Genomic DNA, 24,756 nt, shown 5'->3' with positions numbered 1-24,756 from the left:
CATATAGCCATTGAAAGGATGGTTTGCCCCACAAAAAAATCTGTCATCCTTTAATCACCCTCATATCATTCAAAACTTGTATATGACTTTTTCTTCTGTGCAACACAAAAGATGTTTTGAAATGTCTCTGTAGTTTTGTGTCCATGTAATGGAAATCAATGGGGTCCAATGTGGTTTAACATTCTTGAAAATATCATCTTTTGTGTTCTGCAGAAAAAAGAATGTCATACAGAGAGAGACTGAATAAATAATGAAAGAATTGTCATTTTTGGATGAACTATCCATTAAGGGCCTGTTCCTTTCATGTCCTGACTTGATATGCATTCAAACATGCGATTCCTATCCCCGCAGCTCTTTCTGGTTTCAAACGGCGGCAAGTTCGTAAAGAAGACCCTGATCGGCGAGGCATACGTGTGGCTGGATAAGGTGGACCTGCGTAAACGGGTGGTGAGCTGGCACAAGCTGCTGGCCAGCACAGCTCAGATCCACTCCTAGAGAAGACGGGTGGATGCGGCTTGAGGACAGACAAGGACGTGGAGTCGCTTATCTCCACCATAGTCTTGTTGAATTTGTAGGTAGAGACTTGGCTTCTCGGTTGCACAGGCACGTGTGCTTGTGTTAACCCAAGCCATGAAGAAACAGATGAATAACAGTGTTTACAGGAGAGTAAACCATGGGTTAGAAGAAACAAGTGAAAGGTAGAAAACGCTCTCACAGGTGAAAATCGTATCCAGTGTGTGCGTTCACAAGCGTATTTCTAGACCACATTAACAAGAATACTTTTTCCCACAATCGCACTTACTCACACTTTTATGTACACGTATTATATAATTGTATAATAATGTTTAAATCGGGGCACAAAAGACAGATGCTAGAATGAAAGTTTAACCATTCATTTCTAGTAATATGTACCTTTTATTCTTTGACTTGTGGAAACAAGTCTAATGTTTGTGTATCAATCATATGAGGATGTTATAATTGTGATTATTTACAGATGACAGATATCATATACATTATTTTTGTAAGACACAGACAAATTCAGTTTTAGATATTTATCGTTGCTTTCTCTCAGATGTTACTATGTGTTGACAGAACAGATATTTAAAGAATATTATTATTGGTCTAGAAGAAAATTTATGGTATATTATAGACAGATATAAATGAATGAAATATGATTTATTGGGTGTTGTGATGATTTCGTTGTGCTGGTATGGTAATTCATCCTTTAAACTCACAGAAGAATTATTCCTTGTTTGTGTGATACCTAATCCATGAAATGTCAAACAAACTCTCTTTTATTCTGCTGAGCTAAAGATGGTACATTGTGGGAAATGAATAGGATTAATTGAAAGAAATTGTTAAATAAGCCTGTTTGCTAAATGGTTTGATTTGTTAATTCATTTGATGAATGTGACGGCATATCTCCAATTCGCAGCATCGGTTAAAATGTTTTGTTATATGAGTTGCACTTCATGTTTAGCAGATAAAGAATGTAGTGGTTTTGCTCAAAAAAAGAAGAGTTTATTTCGGTCTATACACAAAACACAAATGAATACCCATCAGTCCCTCTTGGTTCAAAAAGTTTAGAATTAATGGGCTAATGTGGTGTCTGTCTGGATATAGAATTGTTTTCTCATATGTCTTGTACAATATTTCTATTGTTTTATTATAAAACAGAATCTTAAACACTCAGGTTTTTGTGAATAGCCTTGTAATACTTTAATGTTATTGGCTGATCTATGGTCTAAGCAGGCTGATCTTTATTCTTAAAGGCATGATGCGTATATCACGTGCGATAACAATGAGCATCAGGGTGATGACATCACAATATGTTCATTTTTAAGTTTAACAAATTATTATGGATAACTGCAGTTATGTATTTAGTTTACATGTTTTTAATTTAAAAGCACAGATTCCATTTAAATGCTGAGCACACCATCTCTTAATACCTTAAATCCATTGCCATTATTGTTGTATTGTTTTTTAAAAATAATTAAAAATTAGTGCGGATACAACCTTTTCCAAACTACCAAAATCCACAGGTTCTGTATGTGTTATTCTATGCAATTTAGAAGACATCTGGTGTACCGATCATGTAGTGGTCAGAGAACAGCATTATGAACTTTTTTTTATTTTTGTATGTTTTTCCACGTGAAAAATAGTGTTTGTTTTTATATATTTGGTTGTGTCTTTTGCTTGATGCTTGTTTTATCAATTTTGATCATGTAACAATAATTTTGCAAAAAAGAAAAGCTGATGTTAACCTACCAAACGTAGGCCTAACTATTTATCCGCCAGTTTTGTGAATTTCAATGTACATAAAAAATTAGTGTTTACAAGATCATAGCAGACTAGTCATGTTGTGTTCGTCATGGGCCATTGCAGTCTGGAGGAACAAGCTATCTTAGTTTACTCATTGCACTAGCTACAGAAATGCTCAGCTTTCACTATATATTCTGATCTCCCAGAATGTGTTTTATTCATTTTTATGTTCATAAATTAGATGAGATCAAAGCATCATATAACAAGTGGTCATTTGAACAAATATGACTTCATTCATTGTAATAAACACGGCCGCTTTCTTATAATCGAAGCATGCTCAACTCTCACTTCACCACACCAAATCTCTCACTCCTAAAAAAGAATTAAAAAGCCATGTAAATAAAAGATTTTTTTTGTACAAATAGGATCTTCAATTAGTTTTGTGGTTAAAAAAAAAAGCATTTGTGTGGGGAAAGGAACAGAGCGATTGTGAATTGATCTGTGTGTTACATGTTGTACATGCACTATGGTAAAAGCTTTCCCCATACTAGTCTCGATGAACTGGACTTGACCCGCACAACAGACACAAATGTAACCATGTATAATAAAGAACAGAAGCTGACCTTAATGGCTCAAGTAGAATCAGGAAACGTATGGTGTTTTCACTTTGGATGTTGCATGTTTTGTTGTTGGTTTGTTCATACTATTTTTGTGTCCAGATTCTATTTACAAACAGATAAAAAATCTGACCTAAATATGTATGCTGACTGTACAAAGATATGCTTGTATAATCTGTCTGGTTTTCCACTCAATGTAAACTGATGAAAAAAAATTAACTGTCATGGTTTTTGTGGTTGTACACAAACGGTATTGATAAATTATGCAAATTGTGCTGTAATAAAAAGCTATTGCCATAAGTATAAATATTAAATAATATATGTAAACATTTTCCTAGAGGTTAATTATTTTGTAAACACGTATTTATCTGTTTGTCAGTATGTTTGCCTGTCCGTCGGTCGATCTAGCTATCTATTTTTAAAATTAAAATAATGCGACTTTTATTTTGAAGAGAGTTCTTTCTATGGCCCGTGAACCCTTAAAGAAAGGCTATTGCCATGAGTCTAAATATGAAATAATGTAAAACTCCTTCAGAGGTTAATTATTTTGTGAACATCTAACTGTCTATCTATATATTTAAATTAACGTATTTTCTAAAATTACAATAATGGGGCTTTTATTTTGAAGAGTGTTTAGCTATGGTTCGTGCTCCTCGCTTCCTCTGTTTAGGTGCTACATGCAGTGTGTTTATTTCTATTAAATGTGCTTTGTTTATCGTTCTTATATTCAACTAAATGGAGAAAGAAAGCACATTAAAGCATTTAATCAAAGCAATTCAACACGGAGAGCTGTGCACAGTTAAACACCAACTCAATGATCACGCCAACAAGCAGTCTGTCATATATACACATTTTGGGACATCTGGAGATACTTTATTGCACTATGCTGCGAGATACGGACATTTGGACATTTTGCGTTATCTGGTAGACGAGTTGAACATGGACATTGAGGTGTACAACAACGACTACAAAAGAGCTTTGCATGAGGCTTCTTCCATGGGTCATTATGAGTGCGTGAGATATCTCATTGCCAAAGGAACGAAAATAGACAGTTTAAAGAAAGCAGACTGGTACGTAAGAAAGTCTATCTGGGTTTACAAGTAAATTATGAAAGGTTATGTCAGAAGGATGCTTTGGTGACTGCAACGCCTTCGATAGCTCAGTTGGTAGAGCGGAGGACTGTAGAGGTTGTACACTGTCATCCTTAGGTCGCTGGTTCGAATCCGGCTCGAAGGAAATTTTTTCATCAACAATCGATGTTGTTTGTCAATGTAATATATTACTGCGAGTTTTAATAATATCATTGATCATTATTTGTAAAGCTGTTGTTCAGTAATTTAACATTTGAGCAAATTCAATTCAAAGACGATTTTGTTGATTCCTATGGGCCATTTACATATAAATGCACTGCGATTCTGCACGTGTAATAAATGTCACATATGAAAAATTAGGACTCCTCTTATGATGGCCTGTACCCGACGGAACCTTGACGTCGTCTCCGAGCTTCTGGATCATGGTGCGGACCCAATGTTACAGAACAAGGATGGGTGGAACGCATTCCACATCGCATGCAGAGAAGGAGATCCAGAGATCATACAGCACCTCCTAGTGGCCAAACCTGAGGTGTGGACTACAACGAGTAAAACTGGCAGGACACCTCTCCACACTGCTGGTAAGCAACAACAGGAATGAATAGAAAGACCTTGTTATTTTCAGACTTCTGTGTTGGCGTGTCATGCGTTTATTTATCATCTGTCATATCTGTTCCTAGCTCTGCATGGCTGTGAGGATTCAGTTAAGATTCTGCTTGAGAGGTAACTTGCATATATACAGTAGTATCCATTTTCATATTACTAATGCTGTTTTCATGTTAGGTGCTCCTATAAGCCTGATGAGAAAGATAGTTGTGGAGTCACACCATTTATGGACGCCATAAGGAATGGACATATAGCTGTAGCTAAATTGCTACTTGAGAATCACAAAGTAAGGAAGAGACTATATATGTATATATAAGCCTTGAGGGCAGGTAGACGGCTTATATTTCTGTTTATGGATGTGTATAGGCATCTGCCTCTGAGGTTGATGTTCTCGGAGCCCAGCCCTTGCATCAAGCCTCTGTGACAGCTCAAGAAGCGGCCCTGTCTTTTCTTGTGCGCAATCTTAGTATCGATGTAAACGCAAGAGCCACAAAGCTGGAGTTGACAGCACTGCACTATGCTGCTAAGGTCAATTGCACATATAACATTCTATTAAAGGACAGTAAAGATGGATAGACCTCTTTCATCTTTTTTAATTCTCATTATTCATTGTTCAGGAAGGTCACACTGGTACTATAAAAAACCTGCTTGCCCTTGGTGCCGATCTGCATGCTAGAGACACTAAAGAAAGATCAGGTAAAACTACTGTACACTGTATGGTTTCGCAATACTGCATTTCTTACCTAATTGTAAAAATCTTGAATTGGATATTACTTTTTGTGTCTGTTTTGCAGCTCTACACATGGCAAGCATTGGCCAGCATGCAGAAACTGTTAGGACGCTTCTACAACTGGGACTTTCAGATACCAAAGACAACACCGGCAATACAGCCAGACAGTATGCCAAAAAACCTGACATAAGAAAGGTGTTTGAAAGTCTTGAAATGTAAATTTTGACAAGATCTAATGCTATGAATAAATTATTGCTTTAAATCATGTGCAAAATAAAAGAAAATTCTCATTTTTTGTGCCTTTACATATTTAAAGTCTCTATCCACTTGATTTTTTCTAAGGCAAATAGCTGTGATTAAATTAAAATATAGCCTTTCGATTATTATAAGAATGGCTTTATACTAGTTACAGTTTAGTTTTCGATTCTAAAGCCGTACGACAAAGTTGTATTATGATTAAAAAAATCGTATTTATTAAGGAACGTGCATTTCTCCAGAATAAAAAAAATCTGTATTTACCGCAAATAAATATGTTGTACATGTTCTTCGTTAATAGAAGCAATAGTAAGAATAACAAATACAGTTTTCTGTTACAAAAGAACACTCAAACGGTGTCGCGGCTGGGTTTTCGCCAATGAATCGGCTCTGCGCGCCCTGCTCCAGCGAGCACCACTTGTTTCGTTCCACATTTGATGAGTTCCTCCCCCTTCAATGATTCCAGTGATAGACAGAACAGTCTACCAATCGTGTCTCAGAAAAAGAACAACGTCTTCACCCTTTCCACTCCCGCCACACCCACTAGGGTGACGTGACAGTGCACTTCTTTCATTTCCAGCTTTGCAAGATCTCCATTTTCTTCGGCCCTACGCACTGGAATAGGGGATTAAAGACGAGGAAAAATGAATGAAGAATACGATGTTATCGTGCTCGGAACCGGGCTAACGGTATCTAATTTATGAATACGATATTTTGTAACCCGTTACACATGCTTGAATAGGTTGTAACTGCACAATATGCAGTCAGAGTGTGCTTCGGTCTTGCTAGGCGGTGCTGTGAACGGACTGCTCAGTCTAGCAAGGCTATTCATGAAAAAACTCATTTTAGCGACATGCTAATCCGCGTCGATTCTTACTCTATATGGGATGTGTTAATTAGCGTATGTGCTAACTAGCATCAGTGCTAATGAAGCTAGCCGCTGGCGCTCAGTGCTGCAGCTAACGCTGTCTTGCAGGCCTCGCTTTCAAATTCTACCCTATTTTATGACCACGCAAGGCTTTTGTCCTAAAGCATTTTAATCATTATATAATTATTGTTACAAATCTTTTGTTTGAATGTCGTTTTGTTATCTCGATATGTGGTTTTTATTCCTGTAAATAAGCTTTCTTGCTTTCCGCAGGTTTGACAGTGCTAACGTAATTTAGCATGGGGTCTGTTTGAGATCGACTTATAAATGATTACGAATTGCTTATTAAAAATAGGATTAAACAAAATCATTTTTTATACGTAATGTTACATATTAATATATATACATGAAAGTGGTGAACGATCTGTGTTAACGTAACCAAGGGGGTCAACAAGAGGATGACTTAATCGTTATTTTATGGGTGGAGAGTTAAATTCATCTTGTTTCTTTAAAACGAAATGCGAAGTAGTGTTCTTACCAGTTTTGAAATGACTCTTTTCACTTATAAAGGTCGGTAAACAACCACACCCTCAAAACAGACAGAATCCTCATCGCTTCAGTCCGTTAACATTTAAAGTAATAGCTTGTCTTATAATAGTTCAAGTTTCAAACAGTTTTTCAAAACACAACATATCTTGTGTTGTGTTTACAAAACAAGTTAAATGTTTATAAATAACCTATATCCTTTGGCCTCTTAGAATGGAATTATCCTCCATTTCCGACTGTGGCATGTCAATCTTTACATAGAGATTATACATCTAGCATGACAGGAAAAACCCGTGATGAGAATTAGAACTATACTTTGCATTACAGACGTCGTAATTTATTTTGTGGGACCATCCTTGAATATCTTCCCTCTAACAGTCGTCATAGTAGGATCAAGTCCACAGTTTTGTCTATTGCTCATCACCCTTCTAGACCTTCTTCAGATACGTAAACGGAGTTAATTTATTGCTACATACGTTTTGATAGCAAGGATTTAAAATAGTAATATTTTCACTATGAAGTTTACTTTCAAAGGCTTACTGGTTTTGGATGTTTAGGATGCACTTTTGTATGAATTGATGAAGTTTGTTTATTTAACATAGAAAGATAACCAAAGACATGTTTTGAACGAGTGCATTTGGCTAAAAGGCGTAGGCCTACCTCTTGCTGAGGAACCGAGAGTGACATCTTATGTTTACTTCTGCAAATCAGACAAAAATGGTAAACTGCTTTATGGTGGTGATATGAGCACGATGAATGAGCAACATGTCTCCTTTTGGATTTTTATGAGGAATTCCTCACAGTTCCTGAATCCATGTTCCTTCGAACGTAGTACAGCTTTGATGTCACATGGCTTATTGCATAATCCTTTTAGGCTGAATGTAAACATTTTTGTAAAATGTGGCAGCTTTCTTTGTATTGGCCTTTTATAATGTGTGTTTGGCTCGTCTCTTATTGTGTACATGCCACTAATTTACTGCATAATGTGGTGAATCATTCATAATGAATTGACAGGCATTGATAAAAGACAACAGGCAAATCAAATAGGCTGTAGGATGATCCAGCTTGCGGAATGCAGTTGAAGTCAAAATGCAAAGGGAAGAAAAGGAAAGCAGAGTGTCAAGCAGCTTGATGGTTTGTTGAAATTACGTGGTGACATTCTCAAATCATATGAAGCCAAATCTCAAGATCACCGCAGGTGTCGAAGACCTTGAAAGAGCTAAAGAAATGTCATAGCCTGACTTTATTCCGTCAAGTTTAGAAAGTTAACGTTTAACCCATATTGCTGTTAAAGAAGGTTTTTGACTTAAATCCATAGTCACGTAAAAATCTTTCTTTTAAAAATCACTCTTCCTGTGGCATTTTCCCTAGGCGGTCCCCTTATTTGAGCCAAGAGATGGTTTTCATGTTGAGTCATGGACATTTGTGGGGACTTTGATTTTGCCCAGTGTTGGCATGAGACATTTAATTTTTATAGTGAAGACCAGCAGGTTTTCAATCCTCAGACACCTAAAAAGGCTGAAAAGTCCTTAAACCACTGTTTGGCTTACACAAATCCAAAGCTTAGGTGCTGTTTTTATATGCTAGTTTGGGTTTTGCTTAGGATGGCTTGGACACAACAAAATCAATCACAGACTGGGGGGGGTTAAACTGCATATTTTTGCTGATAGAGTGTCTCATTTAATAGCTTTGTGTTAAATATCAGAAATATGGATCCTGCTGTTATCATGAGCATAAATTACAGTAATGTTGCTGACTGCCAAAGGTCTCGATCCTTCTGATACAAAGGAGTCATTTTCCTTTTTCGTTTTTTGTTGCTCATGCTTGCAAACCCTATTAAGTGATTTGATATGTGAGCCCAGCCCACAATGAGAAAAAGCTAAAGAGTTACTGTTGTTAATGTCACTTAGAATGTGTTTTTGTGGATGGTGGTGTTTTGAAGGCTGCGTTGCATGTAAAGTTCACTTATCACATGATCTGTTGTTTTATTATGTCATGTGAGGAGAGAAGAATGAACGGTTCAGTCTTGTCAAATTCCAACTTTGAAATGGGGCGTAATGTGAATCTGGAGTTGATTTAGCAAGCATTCTAAACTCTTAACATGTCTTTAATACCGATTTCTTATTTATTGCTCTTTGGAGTCTTAATGCACAATTACAAAACAGCTTTTGCCACGATTATATGTAGTTGTTGCTCACCAGTGTGACGCAAAGCTTATATCATTTTTGGTGGTATTCAAAGTCTTGATTAATGGCCTTAATTCAATCATCCTTGGCAAGGTAGCTGTTCAGCTTATGTCTTTTATTCGTTCAGCTGGTTATTTTTTACAGCTGCAATAATAAACAGGCTACATTACGGAGAGCTCTCGGTTTTGGCTGTGAAATTTGTGTAAAGTAATGGCCTGTTAATAATGCAAGATTTGTTTGAGAACGCTGGAAAATGACATTTTAATACATGTAGCGGAGCATTACTTTTATATTTGTTAGATGCTTTTATTCAATAATCTATATATGTGTTTCCAAAATACCAACCAGCCACATTAACATTCCGTAATTTTTTTGTAATGTAATAGGATTTTCAGTCTGACATGAGGCCTTGCTGCCTGTATCTGAGATTTTATTAACGCTGCTCTGCTGTGTATCCTGCAGGAATGCATCCTGTCTGGGATCATGTCCGTGAAGGGGAAGAAGGTGCTGCACATGGACAGGAACTCATACTATGGCGGGGAGAGCGCCTCCATCACCCCTCTGGAGGATGTAAGTCTCCTGTTGACCTCTGACCCTACAGCTCTTCTTTAAACCTCCATTAGGAGGAAAAGTAGCATGAAGGGAGATGACAGCTGTATATACTGCTTTGAATGTCTCATTTGGGGAAATATTTGGATATTGTGCAGAATTGGATTATTTTCCAAACACTAGTGCCTATGTAGTCAGCATTTTTAAGACATCTATGGCTGTTCCCAAAAGGTTTTTATGCTTCCCCGATAGCTTGTATTGCAGGTAAAGCAATACATTGCGCTGAGCGCAGTGAAACCTTAATCAAAGATCGCAGATGAAGCAAGAGAAATGCATATGCTGTGTATACAATGATAGTGAAATCAAGCTTCCTGTGCTAAGCACAATTGTGTGGCCCACGCCGCATAGGATTTACATGGTTTTTGAACAGCTTGGTTTGATAGTGAATGTCAAGCCTGTGATCATCCCACACTAACGCCCTCTCTCCGTCTGTTCACAGTTGTTCAAGCGTTTCAGCCTTCCAGGCAGCCCTCCTGATTCCATGGGGAAAGGTCGCGACTGGAACGTGGACCTCATTCCAAAATTTCTAATGGCCAACGGTACAAAGCAACATCATCCCACTCTGTCTATTTACACTTCTGTCATAACTTCCTGGAAACTAAAATTCAAGCCAAAGATAATGTCAAAAACACAGCATGTTTTGGAAAGCTCAGCACCAGAAACTGCTGGATTCCACAGTTACACTTATTACTTGGCGGTTTTCTTTTACACTCGGAAATATAGATTTCATTTGCCCCCAATTTAATTCATGCTTTCTTTAAAAGGATCTTAGAACGTATTTCACCTTTTTGTCATAGGTCAGCTGGTTCGTATGTTGCTGATCACACAGGTGACGCGATACCTGGACTTCAAAGTGATCGAGGGCAGCTTCGTCTACAAAAAGGGCAGCATCTACAAAGTGCCCTCCACTGAGACGGAAGCACTGGCATCCAGTAAGTGACATTTGAGGGTTGAGACTTTGTTCCACATTACATTTGATTGGAGTTTAAGTGTGGTTTAAAAAGGAAGAATGATTTTAGACATCCTACATTGCTTCCTTTTTGATGAACTTTATAGTGGAGTGTGGCATGTAAAGCAGTTTTGAAGTTCCTCTTTTATGCTTGCATGCTAAATGAGAAATGCAGCATATAACTGAATAGTGAAGTTTATGACATTAAAGCTGATGCTTTAAAATTTATTTTAATGTGTTCATTTTGTTTCAGGCCTCATGGGACTTTTCGAGAAAAGACGTTTCAGGAAGTTCCTTGTGTTTATTGCCAACTTTGATCAGAATGACCCCAAGACCCTGGAAGGTGTGGACCCCAACAAGACCACCATGCGAGATGTGTACAAAAAGTTTGACCTCGGGCAGGATGTCGTGGACTTCACAGGCCATGCTCTCGCTCTGTACCGCACAGATGAGTAGGTCCATTTTTTTTTATTTTAACCTCCACTTTTCGTATTTAGTCCACTGTACTTTGCAGGAAGGTAACAAAATGTTGCAAAATCAAAAAATATAACATGTTTGTCATGTGAAGTTAACCCTGTTTGCATGTGTCCATCCAGCTACCTGGATCAGCCCTGCATGGAGTCGATAAACAGGATTAAACTCTATAGCGAGTCTTTGGCGAGGTATGGAAAGAGTCCATATTTGTACCCTCTCTATGGCCTGGGAGAGCTGCCCCAAGGCTTCGCCAGGTGAGTTTTCACCACATACTTCCTTTCATCGTTACATTCAGTTTCACATCACATTAAGCCTGTATGTGCTTGACTTGCAATGCTTCATTAAGTTGTTTTTGTCACTTGCAGATTAAGTGCCATTTATGGAGGAACATACATGCTAAACAAGCCCATAGAGGAGATTGTCATAGAGAACGGCAAAGTGGTGGGCGTCAAATCGGAGGGAGAGGTGAGTTGTAGAGGTGCAAGTTGTGAAATCAAAGCATGACACCAAATCTCATTCTCTATCATTCTTCTTAATGGTCAGATTGCACGCTGTAAGCAGCTGATTTGCGACCCAAGCTACATCAAGGACCAAGCCAAGAAGGTTGGTCAGGTCATTCGAGTTATCTGCATCATGAGCCACCCTATCAAGAACACCAGCGATGCCAATTCCTGCCAGATCATCATCCCTCAAAATCAGGTCAACAGGAAGCACGGTTAGTTTGACAGGAAACCACATTATGCTTTTGCCAAACTTGCAAATGTAAATGCGCTGTAGGGTTTAAATAAAAATGGTGTTTTTTTATTTTTTTTCAGACATCTACGTGTGCATGATCTCCTACGCACACAATGTGGCAGCACAGGGTAAATATGTGGCCATTATCAGCACCACTGTGGAAACCAATGACCCTGAGAAAGAGATCAAACCAGCCCTAGACCTTCTGGAACCGGTTGAGCAGAAGTACGTTTGTGTTTGTCTGTGTGTGTGCTTTCTGATATCTGAAACATACTTTGATGTCATCAGATATAGAAGGTTAGCTCACCACGTATTATATTTCTGCAGGTTTGTGAGCATTAGTGACATGTACGCACCAACTGACATGGGATCCGACAGTCAGGTAGGTCCTCAGAATGCAACACGGTTATTGAAAGCAATAGGAAACAACTTGTGTTTATAGTTCCTCTCAATTTGAGATTTAAACAGTTAAGTTTCTGCAATTCTGCATTGCGTTCACTTGATATATAAAGTGTTTTACAGTCAACATAGAACCCCTTTGTAACGTATTTACGTCCCTATCGTGAAATGTTTCATAGTGAAAGACTGTTTCAGAAATTACGTACGTTTTAGTCTTGAAAGATAAGGCAAATTTTTCACCTATGATGATCGTTCCCCATAATAACAGTGTCTAGTATTTTGGTCAATTTCATGTTTTTATCTATTCCTAGATCTTTATTTCTCGCTCCTATGATGCCACAACCCACTTCGAAACAACCTGTGATGACATCAAAGACATCTACAAGCGAATGACGGGCACAGAGTTTGACTTTGCCGAAATGGAACGCAAGAAGAATGACATCTTTGGAGACGCGGCCGACCAGTAAACCAGCTCCAGCTGCTCTTGAATATCACATTTTCAGACGATCATAATCTTAATGTAAAAAAAAGAAAAAAAAAGAAAAGCGGGCAAACTGGCTATCCAAGTGTATGTTTTGCCCATAATGGAATTTCCTGTAAACCGTTACAAATTTAGCATTTTCAAGGGGAGAGGGGGAGAAGGTTCTGCCAGTCTGCTTTTTATAATCAGGAAATGAGATATATGTTGCACCGATTGTATATCAATGCCCTATATTCGGTTACCATCATGAGGTTTTTATCTCAGCGTGCTTAGACATGGTATTTGTTAAGTCCAAATATGCCAAATGATCAGATGTATTCAAGTGATATGAAGAAATCTGTATTTTAAAAAATTGGTGTTTTCTTTGAACATTCTAAAGCAGCAGAGGACTGGTAAAAAAAGTGATATGATCGGTTGAGTTCTGTCAGGTTAACAGCACATGTTTTTTCTCAAGTTTATTTACAGACTAAACTATCTACTTTGAAGATAACTTCCAGGGAGGCATACTATTTTCCTACAAATTACAACTGGTGCTTCAAGTAGTTACGAATCTCAATATATCTCCTATTCTTGCGTTTACACTTCGAAGGGAAGCATCAAGCACACACAGTTTAGGTAATAGTTCATGTAATCTGTGTCCAACCATGCAGTATTCATTTGCAATACGCTGATGTGATTCGACAACAGTCCCCCTATTAGCTGTAAATTGTGCTACTTGTTGGAAGGCTAGGTGTTCGATGGTGTTTTCTTCAGCTTTGTCTTGCATCTCTTTTCTGATGGGTAATGCGTGATTTTAAGGCCACTAAACAGGAAGGTTATCACACGTCAATGGGAAAAGCCGCTTAACTGTAAGTCTGGAATCTGCTTGTCTAGTGTGTGTTGGAGCTCGCCTTCTCCCTCACCTCAGATCGCACAGAGAAGCAGGTAGTATCTGCCATGTTAGAATGGACCAAAATGTCTGGCAGTATTGACATGACCATGGCCCTGTGCAAAAATGTCACCAATGTTTTAAACAAATGCTGAACGGACGGGGCTCAAATGATTTCTGTACTGCAAAGTAAAAATGTTAACTTGTGGAAAACTGGGTGTTTCTCATTTCTTTCAACTCGCTCAAAAGACTAGCCATACAGCACACTACAGAGAAAATTTAAATTTTAATAAAATGTTGTTGGCATTTTACTATGTTTTAAAACAGTGTTTGGTGTAGAGGATAAATTATGATTTTAGATAAATACTTTTTCTGAGTTTGATGAGCATCTGCTGTGTATCTCTAATCATTTGTAGTCCACTTATAAGTGCGTTGTTGTGAGATGTATATGCAACAATTATTGTGCACATTTATATTCCAAACACAGTGCAACAGGGATTTCGTTAAAAAAGAATATTGACAGTTAGCTCACTGCACTAAAACGTCATTTCCCACAATCCTGCTCGCGCGTTTGGCCGTATTCTGTCCCTAGTGTCGCAAATAATAACAAACCGCGCGCGCGACTTTCACAACAAGTTTGCCTTACCCGTGCTTTTTTTTGCTAAAATACAGTAAAAACTGGTATATCAAATTATGGATGTCACCGCAGCCAGGTCAACGTTTTATGGAGACATAGGTTGTATAGTATATTGAATATGAGTTGTGTTTTTTTAACATTAAATCTTACTAATAACACATTCAATGCAATGTATTTGCCTAATGTGTACACTATGTAGTGGAGGTGTATTATTATATTTTTGGTGTGCTGCATCAACACTATAAAAAAGTTAATATGTAGGACACTGGGCTGATCGGACTCCTCTGCATGAAGCTGCGTCTCTGGGTCGAGCTCTCCAGTTAAAACAGCTGATAGAGGATGGAGCGTCTGTTAATATAGTGACCGTGGACAACTTCACTCCTCTGCATGATGCCTGCATCCAGGGCCACCCCAACTGTGTTAAAATACTCCTGGAGGCAGGAGCGCAGGTGAGTCACTGAAAAAAATCTGGATTTGCTGGGAATTCAAAACACAAAAGCTGGTTTAAGTGGTAGGTCTCTTGGAAACTATGAGAATTTGTATATTTTATTAAGCAGGGCAGATGTCATGTGTTCGATTACTGGGCAGCACTACCAACTCTTGGCTTTGTATGAACAGGTAGATGTACGCACCATTCATGGCAGCACTCCTCTTTGTCACGCCTGTGCTGCTGGCTGCCTAGCAAGTGTCAAGCTGCTGGTGGATCATGGAGCATCGATCAACCCTTCCCTGACCGCCCTTACTGCTTCACCCCTCCACGAGGCCTGCATAAGGGGTAACCCCGAGTGTGTGAAGCTCATGATCGCTAAAGGAGCGCTGCTGGAGGCCTTTGACATTTACTTTGGGACCCCCTTACACGCTGCCTGTGCCAAAGCTCACTTTGAATGCGCCCTACTGCTGCTCAATGCAGGTGGGAGGAAGGCCTCTTTAGAAATTCAAAAGCTGAAGTAATCGTGCAATGCACTTCTGTTCTGAAATGAACAGTACCTATTAAAATGTAATTATATTTTCTCTGTGATATCTCAAAGGTGCTAAAGTGAATGCTACAAAGTTCCACGAGACGGCGATGCACCATGCAGCGAGAGAGGAGAGGGGCGATTTGGTGGAGCTGCTGGTGGAGTTTGGTGGAGATGTCAATATATCCGATAACATGGGTAACAAGCCCAGAGACTACACGAAACTTGGTTCTCCTGCCTATGGATGTCTGTTGCACTATGAGAGTATGTTCGATTTTTTGCAGTTTTTTGCAGTTTGACTATTGGCATCTGATAGATGATCACATGTTCGACAGTATTTGAGGCTGTGTATTTGAATGTGTTTGTGCAGGTAACCCGTTGTCTCTTCAGCAGCTTTGCCGTATTGTCCTGAGGACTGTATTGGGCACCAGAGCTCTGGCGGTGGTGCCAAAACTGGACATTTCACATCGCATCATTGATTACCTCACATATAAATCTTGACTTATTTAGGAAAATCAATCAAAAATAGACATCACTTGGTGTCTTATTTGTTGTATTATGTTTACGAACTAAATGACATGTTATTTATTCAGTAAGAGCCCTAAATTTGCAATAATTAATTTGTGTCCCTGGATGACAAAACCAGCCTTAAGTAGCACGGGAACTTTTTTAGGAAAAGACAAAAATATAAAATGTATGGGTCAAATTATAATTTTTTCTTTTATGCCTAAAATCATTAGGATATTAAGTAAAGATCATGTTCAATGCAGATATTTTGTGAATTTCCTACCTTAAATATATAAAAACTTTATTTTTGTGAGTGGATGGTCTGCCACAGTGCCCCCGATTCACAACTTCAAAAGGAAATTTTCTCAATATTTTGTTTTTTGCATCCTCAGAATCCTGAGTTTTAAACGGTTGTATCTCAGCCAGATATTGTCCTATTCTAACAACTCATACATTATTCGAAAGTTTATTTATTCAGATTATGTAAATGTACCTATAAGACTGGTTTCGTTGTCCAGAGTCACATTTGTCAATGCAAAATATGTATGTATTTAATTGTTGCTATAACATGTGAATGTTAATTGTGCTTTTTAAATTATATTTGACCCTGAAGTAAAAATATTGAACTGGAAACTACAACTCCCAGCATTCACAGAAAAACGTGATTGGTTATGAAATAGGTGCGCCCACGTGACCTACAGCACACGCCGCACAATATAAACACGGCAAAATTCTTCCTTTCTTGGTCTTTGTTTAGTATTCTGTTTTAATGTAAAGCCTTTTGAAGGGAAACAGAAATGGAGGTGGAAACAGCACGACCTTATTTTTTCGGTGACATCGGTAAGTTCAGGTTTATAAACAGTGTATTTGTTTGCCGCAGTGCCGCTGTAACGATACTCTGTGCCAGAACGAGCAAGTCAACAACAATATGCAAATGCCATCTAAGCAGATCATACAGTCTTGATAAATGAATGTAAAAACCCTAATTTTATTTAATTAACTTGCTATAAATATATGCTTTTGATTTTAACGGCAAATGATCTCTGTTGGTATCAACTTGATTTTGATGACACAACAGATGGTTCAAAGTGATGTCATTTTTTCATCAGGTGTTATTTTTTATTATATTCATTCTATAATTGTCTTATACACCTATTTATTGCGATATATAACTTGTGAATTATTAATTGATAAGTGTAAACATTACAAAGTGTTGCAGTGTATGCCTTAACTATTACTTTAGCATTTTGCAATCTCTGCTTATTACAGTAAGCAATGCATTTCTATATATGACTTCATGTTTAGGTTTCTGGGCGGAGAGAACAGAGGTTCATAAAGCTGCGTATCAGGGTCAGGTGTCTGTGCTGCAAGGTTTGATCCAGAATGGAGCTTCTGTCAATATTGTGGCTGTGGATTCCATCACACCCCTCCACGAGGCTGCTACACGGGGACAAACGCAGTGTGTGAGACTGCTGCTGGACGCTGGGGCTCAGGTACCAGTGATGCACACACACAGTTGTCTCAAATGATGCAGTTTGTATTGATATATGAAGTTATCTAATAAATATGGTCTCTTGGAGTTACAGGTGGACGCGAGGAACGTAGACGGAAGCACCCCGCTGTGTGAGGCATGCTCCATCGGGAACTTTGAGTGTGTGAGTCTCCTTCTAGAGCACGGAGCAAAAGTCAACCCCACTCTTACCTCCCGGACCACCTCCCCACTTCATGAAGCCTGCATGGGAGGTGTGTTTTGATGGACGCCCTTTTATGAAATCTAGTATCATGTTTTAAAATGTAATCTTATCAGACATACATTTTATTTGAATTCAACTTTTGTTTTTGTGACTGCAGGTAATGCAGACTGTGTGAAGTTGGTGATCGCTAAAGGAGCAAGTCTTGAGGCTTATGATCTGTACCATGGTACTCCGCTACATGTGACATGTGCCAACCAACATCTGGACTGTGTCAAGGTGCTCCTAAATGCAGGTAGACTCAAAGTTCATTCACCAAGAAAAGCAATAATATTTTATTAGCTGAATATAACTTGGGAGCAGTGTAAACAACTACCACGCAAACAATAAAACAAAGCGTTTACATTTTTTTTATTTGTATAATAAAATCAAAGCATGTTTCTAAAATCAACAAAGCTTGCTTATCAGTTAAAGCTGTTTACTAAATATAAAAAAAATGTTTGTGTTATTTTCTGTGTGAAGGTGCACAAGTAAATGCCTCCAGGTTACACGAGACAGCCCTACATCATGCAGCTAAGGCCAACAATCTAGACATGATCGAGCTGTTGGTGGAGTTCGGGGCTAACATTAACGCCAGAGACAAGCACGATAAGAAGCCAGTCAACTACACGAGACCGGACACACCCGCAGCACACTGCCTTCAGCTTTGTGACAGTGAGTCTAATTCAAAATCTCATGAAATCTTTACAAGCTCTGTTGCTTTTCTTGGTTTCCTTCATAGGGTTTGTGAAACAGTTCCTGAGATTTTAGTACAGAAAGAGTCCACTAGATGGGGCTCATGGATAGATGTTCTCGTTGTAGCCTTCACCATTTGTTTTTATGGTTGATACCTAAATAACAACTTTAACTTAACATGTTACATTTCACAAATAATATAATGAATTTACATCATATCGGTTCAATATCTTCTTTACATAAAATAAAACAATTAGTGACTTATTTTGATGTTGTCACTCATTTCGACACCGTTTATATTGTGGTGTACGAAACTGAGACTTACAGTTCCCTGGTACTGCTCAGGATGTTTTCAGTGTGATGTTGTGAGCATTCATTGGAAGTTTATGATGATGAGATCTAAGGTTAAATTCTAGTTAAGTCAGGTCATGTCTGGATTCTGTCACAAGTCTCATCCGCAAGACACATTGGCGACTCTGTCTCAGCGCAACAAGTGCCACCCTCTCTAGAATGTAAACGACATTAATAAGAAACGGTGACCAAGGAGCTCATAAATATTTGCATGGTAATCCCGTTCCAGAATGAATTCGCTTTTAGTCTATCGCGACAGTTTTTAATGTAGCTTTATTAAACAAATGCATTTTATCTTCTGGAATGCTGTTTTATTGCTAATTTTTGTATCTTTATTTGGTTGCCTTGGAGGGTGATGTCAAAATAGAGGACATTGTGTTTCTTTATTCACGTAGGAGGTCCAATGTGAGGAATTATGTTTGGATATGTCTGATACAAATCTGTATGAATCACATCGAAGTGTATGAATCATTCACGCTGATCTGTGTTTCTGTAGGCAACCCTTTGTCTCTGCAGCAGCTCAGCCGTATCACGTTGAGGACTGTGCTGGGTACCAGAGCTGTGGACCTGATCACCAAACTGGATATTCCAAACCGTATTATCAGTTATCTCTTATACCAATGAATCCCTTCACAGACTTACACGGAGAACGTAAAACTGGACCTCTGGAAGAGGTTTTCTTTACCTCAACTGCACAAAAACTTGATCTCTCCTACAACCAATGCTAGTTAGATTTCCACTGTACAGCATTAAAGGTTAAGTGTGTCATTTTCAGGTTTCAGCCAATGGCGTGAGTTTGAGGGCATAAACTACCTGTTGGCCCGCCAATGGCAAATGGTAAGAATGTTTAGTCTCGAATCCATTCGGTGCCATTAGCATTTGCAAAAATGACACGCATCACCTATAAGTGTAGAAGCATAGTAGACTAAATAGTGAGCATTACATTTCCTTCACTTCCTGTAGCACTTTCCAACAGAGGACTTTGGCACTTGCTGTGAAATATGTTGTCTTAATGCATCGTCACTAAGGTGAATTTAAACAAGAACTTAAGAAGATGGATATGCATTATATGCACTCAACTGTTCCCTAAAAAATATATCTTCAATGCAGATTTATAACACAGACTAAACGGTGCAATAGGTGATATTCGACTGCTCATATTAAGTAATGTGATTTTATTGTTTGTGTTTGATGCCAAGTTTTTCTAATCTAAATAGGAAAACGGATGGGACTTGAATGTATACTTGATTCCTATTTATGTTGGACTGTGTTGTAGCTCCTGGCAGACAAGATTGTGCTTTCGTGGAGGATAGAATGACAAACACTGTAATGAATTAAGAACAGGAACATATATCAAGATTTGCTTTGCTGTTATCTCTGTGAGAGAACATTAATGGTAATGAAATGCCCCCAAAATGCTGTGTTATTATGCCCTCCTCAAAATATGTTCCTCTCTTATTATTTTTCCATAAACTGCCCAGCAAAATATTTCTTTAAACGAGTTTGACACAACTGGATCCATCTGATCCTCCTGCACATGCCATTTCCTCCTTCTTATAAAGTACAGAAGTTTCTATAAATAGCAGGACGCTCAAAAATAGGATCCAGTGTCCAGCGTTTCTGTGTGAGCTGGAGAAATGAGTTCCTCTGTATGTGCACTTATGCAGAGCCCATCCGGCTTCAAAACAGAGAGAGAGAGAGAGAGAGAGTCCAGGAATGTTGTTAGTAGAGCCTTGTTTTGAAATTAAGCTTACTGAGATACGACAGCTGCTATTAAAAGAATGCTGCTTTTTTCTCTTCATCCAGCGCTCATCTTAAAAGTAGCCTTTAAAGGATTGGATTTTTGTATATATTGTTTGAACCAAATTCTTGCATGTTTTATACTTTGCAGATGTTGAAATGGCAGGAATGGTCAGATTGGTGCTGGTTTTGATGTTCGTTTGTTTGTTGAGGCATAAATACTTTTCACACAAGCTTCTTCAGGAATTATTAGAGTGCTATACATGTGTGATGTTGTTAAAAATGTTAAATTAATAAATGATTTAAAGTCATGAGGCTTATTTTAAGTTCAACCAGACTGTTTTGTTTGTCAGAACCATGGGAAGAATCCTCAGTTAGAAATCAAGGGATATTTAACATGTTAACAGCATGAAATTGAAACGTTGACTTGCGGCTGTTAAAGGTTTGGCCTTCCTGGACCATCCAATGGAGTTATTTTGCTGGCTTTAGATTTACCTCTAGGGGGCTCTGCAGGTTGTAAATCATAAGTTTTCAGTTTTTTTAATGTCACGCTTGTATTTAAAAAAATATATCACACAATTCATCTGCTGTTCTTTTTTGCAGTTACTCATTTGGCAAGCACCGGTCACGTGATGCAAAGCTTTTTGCTTTCATGAAAGCACTGGTCAACGAGAGCGCTGTTCCTCAGAAACTAATCCCTGGTTTTGTTAGCCTAGAACCAACATTGCCATTCTGCCTGACCTCACTACAGTGAGTGTCCCCCTGACCTTTGACCTCTTCAGTTTTACATCTTTTTTCAACAGAAGCTGATGGCCTCGGCTGTTTTGAAAGCAATAGGTCCTCTACTACCAGGACGTGAAACAGTCCACACACAAAAAATCTTCACACACTGTAACGCTGCTGTTACTACTACACATTCATCAATTGATTGACATTGAACCTTTCCGTGCAAGTATAAAAGCTCATCTGATTACACAATCAAGGCTTTCGTGCCGGTGCAAATATCTGACGGAGAACAGCTTTAGATGGTTACAGATAGTTGTAAACGATGCTCTCGGAGGAAAAGATCGTGACCTGAAGTTGCGGGAGACAGATGAAGCAGATTCCGCTTGTGAGATGGTCCGCTGCTTGTCTTTAGAACATCCCAAGCACAAATTTCCTCAAATCCACTCTGGAATTCTGACTCGATGAGAAACAGATGTGTGCGTATGAAGCGCTGCCACAAAGGCCAAATCGGCTCAAAATTGCACACTGGACTGTTCTGCAACCTCGTACACTGACAAACTGTTTTAAAGAAAAATCATTTATTCACCCTCACGTCGATCAAAACCTGTTTAGGAGTCATTCATATGTGGAACACAAAAGAAGATATTTGAAGAAATGTCTGGGTGGTTTTGACAATACAATGGAAGCCAATGGGGACCAATGTTGTTTGGTTACCAACATTCTTCAAAATATCTTTTTTTGTGTTCTGCAGGTTTGGAATGACACGGGGGTGAGTATATGATGAAAAATCTTCATTTTTGAGTGAACTATCCCTTTAAGACGAACTTTGGCATTGTGTTTGTGTAACTTAACTTTATTTGTATAGTGCTAACTTAGGCAATATACAGACAACATTAGAATTGTTCCACAAGTCAAACAAAAACCACTAGTTTACAATCACCGCCATCCCCAAAACAAAGGAGCTGAGACAATAGAAAAAACTTAAAGAAGTCTAGTCAGACATGTGTGTGTTTGTTCGGCTGACACTAGCACAGGCTAGACTACACACATACACAGTCATCTGTCTTTGCTTTTGCTCACTCGAAAAATGATCCTACCATCTGTGTGTGTTTTTTTCCTAAAGGGAGTCCCTCTATTGGGTATTCAGGCAACACACCACATTGTGACCTCAGCAACTTTCCATTTTAGCCGTCTCTGTTGCTACACGATTGTGATCATTGAAGCGCACTCTAGACTTTCCAAAAATATTGTGACAAAAGGCTACGTCGACAAAGGAATGCAGCGTATTCGCACACTTTATTTTATTCTATGGAGAAATCATCATCTGTTATGGTTCACGTTTACAGAATGAACGGTTTTCAGAACAAAAACTATAATCCTTAAAGTTTTTCTTACTTTTCACATCACTGCTGAAAAACGGAAACCTTAACAGAAATGTGTTTTAAGGTACAGTGTGGAAAAATAATGAGGCTCTATTGACAGAAATGCAATATAATATACATAACTATGTCTTCAGTGCTGTTTAAATAATGAAGCGTCATGTTTTTCTTATCTTAGAATGAGTTATTTCTGTCTTCATACACCGTGGGTCCCCTTACATGGAATTCGCCGTGTTGTTTCTACAGTAGCCCTTAACAGACAGACTGCACAGAGCACATTTCCTAAATACGTTATCTCCTTCGGCAAAGAAGTGAAAACCATCTTTGTCCTGTGTCAGCCACCATAGTGCTTCAAATGGGATGGGTTTTCTAAAATCTCCACATTGCTCCTTTAATGGAAACTAATGGTCTCTGTAGGTTTGGTGCATGCTGTTGGTGGATATGGAACCAACATAACAGTGTTCACATCTTATTGAAATAACATCCAAACTTAAAATCAATTTGGTTTGAATGGTAAACAGCTAGACCGGTAGAACTTGTTTTGTGTATTTCAGAAGCGACATGTTGAAATTTACAATGCAGGTAGTAGTGAAAACAGTAGTGCGGCTCCATTACGTAAATGTGATTTTGTTTTTGCACGCGGCTGCCCGGGTCACAGCACATGTCAAACACTGAGAACAAAGGTGTCTCACAGGCATACACATCCCTTTCATCTTTTCTAGGAAATGAATCGAGCTTAAAACGAAATAACTTGCAAACAGTCACCTGACAAATTCTTCTTTAATCTAAATTGAAAAATCACTTTATTATAATCTTATTTGGCATAATGTATTTCTTTGTGTGAGTTGTTGACCGTGGCTTTAAAGCTTTTGTCTTTATTCTTGTTTACATATGTGGGCTGAATCTCACTCTATCATTTTGGGATCAACCCTCAATTACATGCCTGCTTCGCAGTAAACAAATTTCTGGGGGTTTTCCTCGAGGTGTGAAATTACGACACCGTTACCATCTACAAAGACATGCCCCATGCACCACTTACCTGTTTAACGTTTTGTTCTCTGTGCACGCAAAGTCATTTAGCGCACATCAAAATGTAAAAATGCGTGTTTCAACCTTCTTGAATAACATGCGGTTTTCTGAACCAGTTATGTTTGTGCGCTTCAAGGGGAATTTTTTTGTGACTGTTAAGGAATGATAGCAGAATACATTGCCGCCCCTGTACCCACCATGGAACAAAACTGTTTGGTTGTATAATGTAGTACGAGGTCGTCATGTGCCACCAACTGAGCTGTGGATTGCCTGCAGAAAGTCAAAACAAGAACAGTATGTGCTCCAGGTGGCTTCTTCTTGCTCGTTCAAACCAACAATTACCCACTGTGTTAATGACAAGGTGTGTCAGTAGTGAGTATTTTTGAAGTTGGAGATTTGTTCTGCGCTTATGAAAGACTGCTCTCGCCTGCAGCCATCTGCCCTCCAGATCTAGCTTTACAAGTTCATCCTGGGATGTCAATGAGAAGGAGGAGATGTTAGGGAGGGCCGACCTTGCTGGACCGGCCTTATGTAACATCTTTTTGTTACCTGTTACAAAAATTGGTGGAATTAAACACTTTTATGTGTTTGTCTAACTTGATGGTGTTCGTGGATATGTACAAGGTGTCATATATACCTTTAGGAGGTTCAAAGAAGTGCAGGAACCTAGAGAAACGAATAGTTGCTTAGAGGAAAGTTTTATTGCTAAAAGCTTTCTCTTTAATGGCTGTGAAGATAATGGTTCTCTTAAAATGTCTTATAGGGAGTAGAAACAGATACATCAATGGATGAATAGTAAGAGTAGAGCACTACAAAATGAATGTGGATAGCATAATGATTTTGATGCAGAATGTTGTTTTTCAGATTTTTTGCTATCTTAGCATGTCTGAGAGCATTTTTCTGTTAAGCATACAACATAACACACACAAAATCCCATAATGCAACACTCTCAATGTGTGTTTTTTAATCAATTAGCATGTTTGGACTTCCAAGTTAGACTGCAAAAAAAATTATGCATTGTTCTGTCTTGTTTACCAACATGACATTTTTTTGTTTTAAAATCAAGAAACATTACAAGAAAATTGAAAATGTTTATGCTTGAAACAAGTAAATAAAAAATAAACGGAAAGGTTGTAAGGAAATTAATAATTTGTATTAATGAAGAATTTTATTTAGAATTTTTATACATTTACTTGCTACATTCTTCCTTACAACATTATTGCTTGTTTTTAGCATAAACTCTCTTAATTCAGACTTTATTTTAGAAAGCAAGACTCAACAATTTATGTAATTTTGCAAGATTTTTTTTGCAATGTAGGAAATGTTTGC

The 24,756-nt window shown here is 38.3% G+C and overlaps 5 protein-coding genes and 1 non-coding gene across 6 annotated transcripts in view; all 6 read left to right on the top strand.

Annotated features, from left to right (window-relative positions):
* Window positions 1-3,210, top strand: part of pcloa (piccolo presynaptic cytomatrix protein a) — a 44,719-nt gene extending 41,509 nt beyond the window's left edge. Inside the window, exon 27 of the mRNA XM_056747816.1 lies at window positions 352-3,210. Within this exon, the coding sequence (XP_056603794.1) occupies window positions 352-495 (144 nt within the window). The 3' untranslated portion in view covers window positions 496-3,210. The remainder of the gene's footprint in view (window positions 1-351) is intronic.
* A 317-nt stretch (window positions 3,211-3,527) lies between these two features.
* ankrd16 (ankyrin repeat domain 16) lies at window positions 3,528-5,648 on the top strand. The gene is made up of 7 exons (XM_056748805.1): window positions 3,528-3,949; window positions 4,331-4,551; window positions 4,651-4,693; window positions 4,754-4,862; window positions 4,943-5,104; window positions 5,194-5,272; window positions 5,371-5,648. Exons 1-7 carry the CDS (start codon window positions 3,615-3,617, stop codon window positions 5,523-5,525), a joined length of 1,104 nt encoding a protein of 367 aa, XP_056604783.1. The 5' UTR covers window positions 3,528-3,614; the 3' UTR covers window positions 5,526-5,648.
* Window positions 4,028-4,115, top strand: trnay-gua (transfer RNA tyrosine (anticodon GUA)). The gene is given in 2 exon segments: window positions 4,028-4,064; window positions 4,080-4,115. It is a non-coding gene; the product is annotated as a tRNA-Tyr (tRNA).
* Window positions 5,649-6,092: 444 nt separating the features above from the next.
* gdi2 (GDP dissociation inhibitor 2) lies at window positions 6,093-13,889 on the top strand. The gene is made up of 11 exons (XM_056748041.1): window positions 6,093-6,250; window positions 9,624-9,731; window positions 10,210-10,309; window positions 10,568-10,702; window positions 10,973-11,171; window positions 11,316-11,447; window positions 11,559-11,658; window positions 11,737-11,908; window positions 12,009-12,153; window positions 12,256-12,310; window positions 12,639-13,889. The coding sequence occupies exons 1-11, from the start codon at window positions 6,206-6,208 to the stop codon at window positions 12,792-12,794; spliced, it is 1,347 nt and encodes a 448-aa protein (XP_056604019.1). The 5' UTR covers window positions 6,093-6,205; the 3' UTR covers window positions 12,795-13,889.
* Window positions 13,890-14,162: 273 nt separating this feature from the next.
* Window positions 14,163-15,785, top strand: asb13a.1 (ankyrin repeat and SOCS box containing 13a, tandem duplicate 1). The gene is made up of 5 exons (XM_056748042.1): window positions 14,163-14,412; window positions 14,575-14,762; window positions 14,932-15,223; window positions 15,342-15,533; window positions 15,640-15,785. The coding sequence occupies exons 1-5, from the start codon at window positions 14,370-14,372 to the stop codon at window positions 15,768-15,770; spliced, it is 846 nt and encodes a 281-aa protein (XP_056604020.1). The 5' UTR covers window positions 14,163-14,369; the 3' UTR covers window positions 15,771-15,785.
* Window positions 15,786-16,479: 694 nt separating this feature from the next.
* Window positions 16,480-20,625, top strand: asb13a.2 (ankyrin repeat and SOCS box containing 13a, tandem duplicate 2). The gene is made up of 6 exons (XM_056748043.1): window positions 16,480-16,616; window positions 17,082-17,269; window positions 17,363-17,519; window positions 17,628-17,762; window positions 17,990-18,181; window positions 19,050-20,625. Exons 1-6 carry the CDS (start codon window positions 16,574-16,576, stop codon window positions 19,175-19,177), a joined length of 843 nt encoding a protein of 280 aa, XP_056604021.1. The 5' UTR covers window positions 16,480-16,573; the 3' UTR covers window positions 19,178-20,625.
* The last annotated feature ends 4,131 nt before the right edge of the window (window positions 20,626-24,756 follow it).

This window comes from Triplophysa dalaica, chromosome 5 (assembly GCF_015846415.1).
Source record: "Triplophysa dalaica isolate WHDGS20190420 chromosome 5, ASM1584641v1, whole genome shotgun sequence".
Lineage (NCBI taxonomy): Eukaryota > Metazoa > Chordata > Actinopteri > Cypriniformes > Nemacheilidae > Triplophysa > Triplophysa dalaica.
Note: the sequence above shows the minus strand (reverse complement) of the source record. Positions and strands in the feature narration are given on the sequence as shown.